This window comes from Trachinotus anak, unplaced genomic scaffold (assembly GCF_046630095.1).
Source record: "Trachinotus anak isolate AG129_WGS33_773 ecotype Australia unplaced genomic scaffold, CSIRO_AGI_Tana_v1 ptg000026l, whole genome shotgun sequence".
In the NCBI taxonomy this organism is placed as follows: domain Eukaryota; kingdom Metazoa; phylum Chordata; class Actinopteri; order Carangiformes; family Carangidae; genus Trachinotus; species Trachinotus anak.
This window is the reverse complement of record NW_027273877.1, coordinates 11,239,252-11,251,643: the sequence shown is the minus strand read 5'-3', so window position 1 is coordinate 11,251,643 and position 12,392 is coordinate 11,239,252. Positions and strand designations below refer to the sequence as shown.

The 12,392-nt window shown below is 37.2% G+C and overlaps 1 protein-coding gene across 3 annotated transcripts in view; it reads right to left on the bottom strand.

Moving 5' to 3' along the window:
• Window positions 1-12,392, bottom strand: part of LOC139609767 (double-stranded RNA-specific editase 1-like) — a 58,578-nt gene that overhangs the window by 38,524 nt on the left and 7,662 nt on the right. For all 3 annotated transcript variants that reach the window (XM_071464729.1, XM_071464731.1, XM_071464730.1), the window contains one exon: window positions 2,362-2,412. In XM_071464729.1, the coding sequence (XP_071320830.1) occupies window positions 2,362-2,412 (51 nt within the window). The remainder of the gene's footprint in view (window positions 1-2,361; window positions 2,413-12,392) is intronic.

Here is a 12,392-nt window from a genome sequence, read left to right as displayed (position 1 = left end):
ATATTTGATATAACTCCTAGATGTTAGAGGGGTCCTCCACCAGTCACAAGGAGAAAACATCTGTCCTCTCTGGTTCTTCTGGAAGAACTTTCTGAAGTCTGAGAAAAAAAAATCTCAGCTTGAGTTTGGAGACTACAAACGTATAACAGATAGCCTGTTTGTCTTATGTTAGTCTTGTACAAGCAAGATTAACAAAAGATACCTGTGAGTAGCATCATGGGAAATGATGGATCCAGCACTTTTGAGCACTTTGGAGTTTTACCCATAAAAGTTCAAATATCTAAGCCTCTGCTGACTCGATTTTGACCGTTCATTTCTCTCTTAAGTGTCCTGTTACTTTATGTAAGTACAATATTAAAATCAATGCATTACAGTAATGTTGAAGAACCTTTGTGTAGACTTTGAACATTTCTTACTCCAACTCCAAGTGGCAGCGTTGCAAAAGACTTAGTGCAGACAGCAATGCCACACCAGTCTGCCCCTCTGTTTTCTTACATGTGCAGAAAATAGTTATGTTGTCAAAAGTAACATGAAATAACTTAACTAACTAAAAGCTGACATTTATGCACACTTTGGGGATGTAGACAGACATTTAGAAGGAAAACTGTGAAGTGATGCTTAGACAATTTGAAAGTCAGCACTGCCCCCTTGTGTGGTCAACTAAAAACACAGCCGAGCAGACACTTGCAACAAACAGTATTTTCCTGACTGGTGTAGTATTATAATAATTATTAAGATATATATCAAATAATTGCAAGATAAATTACGATCAAATTTTCATGGTCATCTTGGAGCAGACAATTGGAAATGAGACACAGGTGGAACTGATGATGTCCCTATATCATGAGTGATGTTGCCATATATGTCACCTGTATGGGATATATATATATATATATATATATATATATATATATATATATATATATATATATATATATATATATATATATATATATATTTTTTTTTTTTTTTTCCTCTAACATATGAAATACCCATAGTAAAATTTGTATATGAACATATATTAAAATATCCATCTGGTGAATTTTTATATATTATTTTTTTATATGTTATAACAAGTGACTATATATGTTAACGATATATTTCTAATTTATTAATTTGTCATTCATTTTAAATATGTCTATCTACCCATTCTGAGAAAGTAGTCCTAGACCTTTGGACCCTACTGTATTTAATATCAACATATATTGACAGGTTTTGGTAGGATATGTAACAAAAAGCCCAAATTTCTAATAGGTTTCATATATTTTTTTTACATATTTGCTTTTATTCTATATTTCCATATACAGTATTTCATATATGTAAATTCAATACATCTACATGTATTATATTCATGTATGGATTTAGATGTTCCAGTTTCAGAGTACTGCTATTGTTCCTGCTGGTTTACAGGACATCTATATGGAGACTTTATTAAACCTGTGCTTTTCTTGCTATGAAAAGGAATAAAGTCCACAGTGAGAAAGTTCTACTAGGTCCCTGCAAAATATAGTATAACCCTAATTTCAGACAGAATAGGATAAATATACAGAGGTAGATTGGCAAGAGCCCTGTAATCATTTGCTCTTTAAAAGGTCAGTAGCCATGCCTTGGTGTTGCAATGAGTTTTTGCAATACCTATGATAACATTTTGACTCACACATAGCCTCTAAAATATGACTGGACTGAGAGTTTTCCTAACTTGTCAATTTTTCCCCAAACTAGTGACATTGTGGCCTTTGGTTGTATTGCTTTTGCTTCTTTCCTCTGAGGATTAATCAAACCTCTTCCCACTGAATTCACCCTCTTCTTTGATATGACTCAAACAAAATGAGTAACAAACAAAGCAAAAGGTATGTATTACAGCCCCCACGGTGCTGCTAAGTAGTGCAACATGGTGTTTCATCAAGTTCAGTAAGAAGAATTAATGCACCAACAGTCATGAAAACGCAAACATAGCAGTTCTTAGCTACAGTGTAATGCAGTTCTACTATTTTCAAATGGTTAAATTCCACCTCTATTTTAATGCAAGTCAGTCTGTGATTTAAAGGGGTACTCCATGAGGAGTACCACTCGGCCTGTGAAAACAGATGTTACTGTCTTGAAGTTTGAAAGATGTTGACATTTACCAGGCAAAGAGAGATTATAATGAAATTAGATTATCGTAATGGGAAACATAGTGAGTCTAAACCACACTGGGAACTGAAAGTCTGGATAACTGAGCCTCTGCTGCTTCAGTGTTGATCATCCTTTTTATCTGTCCTTTGCTTTTATGCAAATCCAATACTAATCTGCTTGAATCCCTATTTAGTATTCCATTCAAATAAAAAGGAAAAAGGAAATGTGCATGCAGAGTCAACCAACCTGGTTTCTGTCTGTTTCCTGGATCAGGGAGGATTTCAACAATACTGTGCTCTGAAAAAAAAGAATCAAGCAACCATGTTACTGTTATAATGGTAAATGTCGCTCACAGACTTATTATTAATAATAATAATAAGAAGAAGAAGAAGAAGAAGAAGAAGAAGAAGAAGAAGAAAAAGAAGAAGAAGAAGAAGAAGAAGAAAAACAGAGAAAAGTAGCAAACTGTCACATTTGAAAGTAATAAACAATGGTTGGAATTGTTTTTAGTTAAAAAATGACAACTTCTAAAAGAGTTATTTATTAAACAATAAGCAAATAAATTATAATCATCTTCAGTTCTATAATACAGATGTTTTATAGTTTTAAATGAACTTATTATACATATGGCCATGTGTCTGTAGACTGAGGGGCAGTCAATGAATACTGAGATTACAGTGAGCAGCCTGTAGGTGGAGCAGCTGTGCTACACATCTCCACAGTGTGAGGAGGAAGCAGGTTCCAGTTTTTCAACTTGCAGCACAGTCAGTATATAATCTGATCTTTTTCAGTCATTTTAAAAAATACATTTACATGATACTGAGGAACTTTTTCTTACAGTCCCAGCTCTGAAACAGTTGCTCTGAAACCTTGAGAGTGTTGCAAAATGTCAGTGTTAGAAAATAACTTTTCCATGTCTCAAAAGCAAACAACTACTGTCTTACTTGTAAAGATATATCGGGACACACACTTGTGTGTAAAATAATAAAATATGAATTACTTCAAAACTTCTTTTAGAAACAGGAACACAAATTTTAGCATAATTTTCTCATTGGCTATAGAAGACAGGCAAGATCAAAACAGTACATCATACACGTACAACCCACAGTCAAATGCTAAAGCATGCACCACAACCAATCCCTGATACCCACACTGCAGAAATTAAACAATGTGCTGCTTAGTTTGGACTGTAAGACTTTCTGCACTCAGCCTGAAACAACACACATAATCTGGACATCCACTGTCCTCTCTTCCAACACTAACACAGACCAATACTGAGTTACACCACAAGAGTTCAATCTTTAATCATGGTTACCCAAATCAACAACTATCCAAGTCAGGCTGGTTATATACATACATATATACATATACACATATATATATATACATATATACACACACACACATATATATATATATATATATATATATATATAACAGTATTCAATCTAACAGGAGTATTTGTGGGGTGCTGGTCAAAGCAGCACTACCAATCAACCCACACTCACACAACAGGAGTGGATGGAAACAAGACTTCACTCACATTATATTTAGTCAGCTTTCAGGAAAAGTTGAGGGAGAGGTTGAGGGAGGGTGAGAGTGAGAGGTGAAGGATGAGTGAGAGGTAAGAATAAAGCTGGAGGGGGAGGACAAGGAGCACAGCTTTCTGATAACGTTAGTTGACTTTATCAACCATGGTTTGACAATGAGAGAGGCTGAGTAGAGGGTCCAGCCCAACATTAGCTGGATAACTGTTGCCTCTGTCATCTAGGCATTCAAGCCTGAGCACAACTCCATTCTCTCTGCATAATTCAGTATTCCTCCAATCACACTGTGTTTATCAGTTGTTGTGTGGCACCTATTTACTTCATGAGTGGCTGCTATGTCATGTCATTCTATAACTGTACAAGAATCCTCCACAATTTACTGTGAAAAATAACATCTTTGAGCTACTCTGACCAGTTACTATAATTTTGGTTTGTATAAAGGATAATGATGTAATGGTGGAAGGGTGGAATGTTCAGTGTGGCACAAGAAGCAGCAGTATTCAAGAAGATTCAAGGCCACACCATAAGAGACAACACAATTTTCAATAACATCAAGAAAATCAGACCCTCCATGAAGGAGCTTTACATGATGCCTGTTTCTGAAAAAAAAATGTGCTGTGCGATAGATAGATAGATAGATAGATAGATAGATAGATAGATAGATAGATAGATAGATAGATAGATTTGTTGAGGAGAAAACTGAAAGGTTTTGTTTCAGCAGTGTTTGTGTTTCTGCACATATTTTGCAGACTTCTCTGCATTAAGAACTATGATGACTTGATGCTTCTGATGACAAGCCCACCAAAGATAAAAGTGCTTTTGACTGAGCAAAACAAAAATATGGTAGTATGAATGAAGCATGTGCCATTTTGTTCAGATGCTCGATTTTGATAAGTGTTTATGTAATTTTGAATAAAGTGCTTCATTTTGCAGGATATATGGTGTTTTGCACTTTAGGTGTCTTTTGTGAAAAAAAAAAAAAAAAAAAAAAAAATATATATATATATATATATATATATATATATATATATATATATTTATATGGAGATTGAATGCAAACTATCAGCGTCACACACTATGGTTTTGCAGTGGTCGAACAATGTCACAATCTTTCTGTCTTTGCTTCTCAGTGATGACACTCACTATTCCCATATCCACATGAAGTAATGTGTAAGGAAAACATAGCATAGGTCATTTAACGGTCCCATATTGTGTGAAGTCTGCGTCTTTTTTTTATTATAAAGCAGGTTTTATATCACAGTTTTTCGGAATTGCTAAAATATTACATCCCATTTTCTGAACCAAGTGCTCAGTGGGCTGAACCCATCTTTTGATAAAACTACAAACAAAGTTGCATATTTCATCTTTCTTCATTTCTTCTTTTTACAAAACTCTAACTTTTGCTTTTTGCTGTACTGCTACTGAGTTATTAAAAAAATTTTGGAAAACATAAAATTACTTTATTACAAAACATTTCTGGAACTACACTCTCTGAACACTGTGTTTTGCATTTTTATGCAGTGTGTAATGAAAACTCGGTAGTGTTTTCATTTGATTTGCTTAGTATACGATCTGAAAACAGTGTTCAATTTTGAGCACAGATAGAACTGCTTGAGGTGATTCTTTGGTTTTGCAAGAAGAGTAAGACATTTGTGAATGTAGTTTGACTATTGGGTTTATATATACAGTTTTTAGAAAAACACGGAAGGTTTCAAGAAATGGGTTTTAGCAATTGTGAAAAACTGTAATACTGTGAAAGAATCAAAGAGCTCAGTCCACAGAGAAATGCACACAACCTGTATTCAGAAATTGAGCCTTAAAACAAGCTGTCAGGAGTTCTGTAACAAAAAACCAGTCACTGCTTTCAGCCAAGCCCCAAGCCAAGCCCTTCTGGAACCACCATTGGTTTTTCTGGGTGTTTACCTAAAATCTGCTATATTTTTGTTCGATCACTTAGTGAGCCAATCAGACGCTCAGAGCCTCTCTTCTGATCGGCTCACCAACCCGTTGTTACTAGAGCTTCAGAAACAAAGCCTGAGGGAGGAGATGTGAAACTACATTGACATGTTTTTTTATTCTTAAAACCCAAAAATATATCTTCTTATAGAATTGTAAAATATGGGAATTTTAAAACATTTGAATAAACAACCAATACAGTTGTTTTTCTGCTGAGGACAGTCTCATGAAGTCAAAAAGAAAAAATAATAGTGAGTTGGAAGGAAACTGTTTATTTGGTGACTTCCTATCAAGGATCCATTAGGTTTATACATGAAGAATTTATTAAAATGGTATTTAAAGAAATTCAGTAAAACAAATTTGCAAGAAATGGGTCAGGGACACTGACAGACTGAACCTTGAGCTTTAAATTCCTCTACATCCTGTAGTTCAGTGTAAGCAGTATTCAGACAGGATTGTTCATCCATCAGCAGACTTCTGGTGTGTAAGCTGCAGGGGAATGCATCATCCTCAGAGCTTCCTCACATGACTACTGACCTTAACTGTCCTACATAACCTGAGAGGGATGTTTCAGCATCAGCCATTCCTGAGCCTTTACAAACTAGACATGCTCTGGTATGTACCCTGGTTGGAGGATGTATGTTACGTTCTTTTTTTCCAAATCCCACCACACAGACAAATGAGAAGCAAACATGGGGGGAGGTCTGTAGCCTACTTTCATACATTTGCATATTTTTCAGAGAGTGGAAGAGGCAGTTTCAGAGAGGGGGGTTGTTGGTATATGGGGTGGGGGAGTATAGGACCCTGACAAGACATGGTTGCTACAAACCCAAAGTCAGCATTTCAAACCCCTTGAGGTCACTTTGATGAGAAAAACTAAACCAAAATGTATTCAAAATACGAAACTTCCATCAATGCCCACAAACATTTGAGTCTTACAGTGGTGAATGTTTTATATGGTCACAGATCAGCACATCAGGACAATGCAACCAATCCCATCATTTCCACAGGAGCTGGTAACCATGGGGGTAGGGACTCTCAGAAGGGGGCATGGGACCCATTCCCCCTGCATCTAATCTGTTTCCTAAAATCATTTTCAAAGGAGGCAGATTAAGTTGGAGGCTGACAGAGGAGCACACTTGAAGCTGTATGAGGAAATAATCTGACCCATCAGAGAGAATATGGAAAGGACACAAAACACAAACATACATATACACAGATCAAGCTGCAGCATAGTGAGGCTGGGGTCTTAAAGGTCTAATTTAACTAACATTTTTATTCAATTTGTCTGCCAAGTCTTGAAAAACTGGTACAAACATCAGCCGCATCAGCAACGAGTTTGAAATGGCACAGTGGGTTGAGCCATTAAAGGAGTAAGTTTTGCCGTTGCTACATAGCTAACATTAGCACTAACAGCTGTTTACTTACCAGTCTAGAAAAAAAGTTCAGCATCAAACTTCATTCCTTTACTCACCAACTGCTGTCTCCAGAGGTGGAAAGCAACACCAATGTTTACCCTTGTCTCTATCAAATAGCCTCTTTAAGAAAGGTTACCTATAGTACCTCCACCCACAACACTGTTAGCTCTCCAGCTACAGTGGCTAATAACTAGAGTTGGGTTTATTGTTACTATGTTACCATAGTTATTATCACCATGTATTTGACCAAGACCTGTGGATGAAGTCGGCTGTGTCACTTTCTGCTGTGACTGGTGCTTTGTACAGCTGCTGAATTAGCAAATTAGTACACATGGGAAAAGATAATTTGTTCAATATCAAGAACTGATATGATATGATCAGTGATCATTATTTCCCATCAGAGGGCATGAGGAGATCCATTCCTGTTGGATCTCCTCATCACTACTGACAGGAAACATCTGAAAACACGTCTAAAGGATTTCACATCTGCAACCAAACGCAGGCCCATTCTCTTTCTAGTTGTTTAGCCTCAGAGTTTCCCTCCTCCTTTTTCCCTCTTTCTGTCCTCTGGATTCAGCACTGTCTCAGACAAAGCTCTCAGCTGGGCTATTTTTACACAAGGAGAGCTCATTTGATCCCATCTCAGTCCTCATGATGCCACTTTTGACTCTGTTTGAGTGTTTGGAAGGTTAAATTATGCCAATTATATGTCAGGTTTGCACTATTCCTGCAGTACAACATTGTCATAATGATGCATCAGAGGGTATAGTAACACAGTTTATTCCAACACTGCCTTTGTACAGACAGAGGGTTTGTCAGTCATCAACATGTAAGAATTGTTTGTATTAACTTTCAAGGCTTTGCTCCATTTCTGTACAAAAACTTGAAGTTAACCAGTTCTTTCACCTCTGGAAAAGGCATGTTTTCAATTAAATTCACATGATTTTTCCGTTTTTCATGACCTTAACCCCCCCCCCTCCCGGGCAGTTTACCACTGACTTTTGTACCATTTAAGGTTTTTCACTGCAGTTGAACTGCTGAAATTTTACTTAAAACTGAAAAAAAAAACCTGATGACATTACTCTGTGGGTTTACAGTCTTATAAGTCTTAGGTACTGTACTTTCTTCTGTCCACAGAATAGCATGTTACTAACATTTCTACAAAATGAGACTCAGCAAAATTGGAGAAACAAGGTTGTTGGTAGGGAAAACCCTAACTGTTTTATTTCATTTGTGTAACTTCACTAAATCTTCAGGGTATCTTTCAGCAAAAGGTATCATGATCAAGCCCCTCTCTGTGTCTCTCATCCTTTTATGATTTTTTTCTTCATGTTGGGAGCTTTTATCTGTTCAGGAGCTCTGCTGAATGAGTCCCCAGAGAGCTGTTGAATTACACCAGCTCAGAGGCCATTCGATTGGCTGTCTCTTACTATATTGGAAAAAGTCTGTCTTGATGGAAGAAGCAATGCCTAGAGGACTCTTTGCTGACTGGGCCGACACATGACTCACATATAATTCCACATTAACTGTGTGGTATTTATTCTCCAAATCTCACTCCTATATTGATACTTAGATAAAAATGAAAGTACAGGTGGCCACAGGGGACACAGTGCCCCAGGAAATGGTCCCATACGTTACAACACTGGGGTAGCGTTGCAAAACCGTTCTGGGTTTGATCCCTTTCTGTGTGGAGTTCTAAAACCTAATTTGTCTAACTGTATGAGCTGGTATCAGTATGAATCCATGTGCACAGCCAGATAATATGTTTATGTAACAGTATTGTTTCCTTGCTTGGCCAATAGGTTAGTCCAGAGCAACAGATCTTGATGAAAACTGGCTAGAGAGTCATGAAATCTGCTGTCATTTCCACCAGTACCACCATAAATCCAAATCTTTCACTTGTAAACATCTTGGTTTGATAGATATTTAATTGACTTTAGGTTCTGGTTAAGGAACAGCACAATGCTTTGTTTAGGAAGATCAAAACAGAAACAAATTTTGTAAATACAGATGATGCATAAATACTGAGTCATTCTCCACACTTGAAAATTAATCCATTACTAACAGTCCACAAGAAAAATCATGATACTGCAAGTGGAATAGAGCACAACTGCTGCCTGTAAGTTTCTAAACAATACACCCGGGCTGTGTCCAAAATCACTGAACGTTAAATTTACTATACAAACTACACAAGCGATTATTGAGACATGCACACAGTAAGGGCACAGAAAAAAAACAGAATAACTGACAGCTTATCAAGTGATCGAACATGAGGAGTTGTTTCGTGCCAAAAACTGCAAATCACAAAAGGAAAAAAAACTTCCCTGGTAGTTCAGGCTGCAGAATTAGTCTTTCACCTGGTTCGTGGATTTTAATAAGGTGGTGGGTAGTTTTGCACAGATTCTTGTGAGGAAGAGGCGCCTGTTTTACAGGTCAGAAATCTCACACAGTTACTGTTTATGGCTGTTCGATGAAGAGTGCAGAATGTGCTTTGGTAATTTCTTTGTTTTAGAGTTAGAGTTTTGAGATTTAGTGTGCAACTTGGTGATAGATACGGCAGACTGGTTTTGAAAAAAAAAAAAAAAACTAATTGCAAATTGCAAATAAGTATCCAGAATTTTTTCAGGATCCCCTGCAGGTGATAAAAAATGCTCATGAAATTCTGTACTGACAGTTTTTATTGTGAGATTTTAAACACTGGAGCCATCTAATTCAGCACTATTGTTAATTCTTTATCTTATTTTTTTTTTATTATTATTATTATTTTGGGGCAGATCCAGTTACTATCAACTTTTTTCCTGTTAAGTCTGGTGTATAGCTGTTTGATGTTGGCCTTGGTGGAGGTCTTCACTCTCTGAGTGCCCTTCTGGTTCATTTATGTAATTGATAAGTCATAAATACATTGAAATGCTCACAGACAACATTTTTTTTCCGATCTTTTAACACTACATTCTCTTGTAGTGACTACAGGGTAATTAAACTTTTTAAGCCTCAGTGATGTCACACAAAATTAAGATGATCTAAGTCTAATAGTCTGTTCAACAGGGAGAAGTGAATACGGGAATGGGAAAGTGACTAAGGATACAGCCTGGTCCTCCGTACAGCAGAAAGTCACCTTGTCTCTTTGTGTCCTGCTGATGTACTGGCATAGACAGAACTCACATACCGCATATTGTTCCCTGCACCCTCCAAAGATAAGCTTGACAACATGCTAGCAACAGAACATCAGCTGCTGTGATGTGATTCTGGCTGACATTTCATAGAGATAGAACAGATCGTTAGATTTTAGATTATTTGTCCTGAGTCCTAAGGCAAAGTAGCCTCAATTTCAGCTATTTAAAAATAGAGAAAAGCTCCACAACAATGAATCAGCAAGCCTGAGTTTTCTTGGGTAAATTTTCAAACTGCTATCAGCTCTTATTCAAATTCTCAGGTGGACGGACTATACTATCACTGAGTTATCAGTCCACTAACACACACAACGATACAGAACATCATCATATTAAGACTTCTCTCTACTGCACTTGTTTGTTGTCTTGTCAGAAATGATTACACCAAAAATGTGGATTCGGCCTGCAGCAGTTGTGTAAGCAGCTTGTGGCAGCATCCTGAGTTAACCTCATGTTCACTGCTGTATCAAACTCAAGCACTCACAATCTGCAGCCACTCTCTGACTTCACTCACAGTATCTTTAAGAGATGCAGCAGGTGGAGGATCAAGGGTCTCTAAATACATAACCAGCAACCCCTGGAGCATAAAGTCAGATCCCAGCAGGCTCTTAATTCCAAAGGATATTGTATGCTTTACTGTAGTAAAAGGATAAGGTGACTGAAGCAATCAGCTGATTGACAGTTTGACCTCATGATGATGATACACACAGTAATACAAACTGAGTAGCAGTCAATGGAAGATTCACACAAAGGCACTACTGACAGTATAACAGCACACATTGTTATTAAAGTTCTTTGTGTAGGTGAACTTAGGGCATCTGACATAATTCATTAATAAGCCCGATAGGATGAGGTATTTAAAGCCTTTCTGACCTAACCGTTGGCCTATATTCTTCATATATTCGTCTCTGTTGCATCTCAACAGGAGCAATCTCATTAGCCAAAAAAGAACATGGCAACAAGAGAAAATAACGAATAAAAAAAAATAGGCACAGTGGTAAGTAGCCTGTAATTAAATGAGAAATGTATCTGTTAAAATAGTTGTTGATCTGTAAATATGAACCATTTTAGCCACCGAAAAGAAAAGAGCACTGCTACTGCTACTGGAGGGGGACTTCCACATCTGCAGAGGAGTTAGCATTAAGCTACAACAGGGGTGCCCATTAATAGAAGGAACAAAGGGGGGGGGGACCTCATCAGACATCAGTCTTCAAATTAAGTAAAACCATACATCTTTCTGCAGGATATGAGCAGAACAAGTAACTCAACAGGGAATGAAGTGAGTAACTATTACCAAAATCAGCTTTACAAATGATATCTTCTTACTAGCACTGAAAGTCAGAAGCTGGACATTGAGTACAAAAGGTTAAAAATTAAGAAGTTGCAGTTGGAGATAAAGAAACTTCAGAAGAATGTAAGTATAAATTTCAATACAGCGGAAGTACATGGTCATCTTTTTTTTTAATGAATGAATAAATAACTTCAAAACAACATTTTTGGGGTTGACTCCAATACACCATGAAAAGTTGATCAGGAATAAATCGCACACTTATAAATACCTAGGTGTGCACTTGGAAAGTAAACCGGACTGGTCCCTGAACATGGATACCATCTACCCAAAGGGGCAGAGTGGGCTAATTTTCCTCAGGAAGCTAAGGTCCTTTGACATCAATAGTGAAATGCTGCATGTTTTATCAGTCATTGTTGGCGATTGTCGTATGCTGCAGTCTGCTGGGGCATGTGAGACAATAACGCAAGGAGACTGGACAAGCTGGTTAAAAAGGTTCTGTGCCTGGCAGGATTCTGGGCTCACTCTGGACTGCTGTCTTTTTTTATATTGGAATGCATCACTTTGAGGGTCACAACCAATTGTGTTGTATTCTATGCAATGACAATAAAGGCTTTTTGATTCTGATTGTGGAGAGACTGTAAGATGCAAGCCATCTTGGACAATACCAACTGCCCTCTACACAATATCCTTGCAGGCCAGAGAAGCAGCTACCAGCAGCCAACCTCTCATCTTGCTGCTACTTGTTCCCACTGTCATCAGACAGTTTAACACCTCAGCCAAAGGCAGTGGATCATAACATGAAATTAAATCTTAACTGAATACATTAGTGAGATCTTGGACTACTATCTATCTATCTATCTATCTATTGGGGATTAACTAATAAAAGGAAATCCAC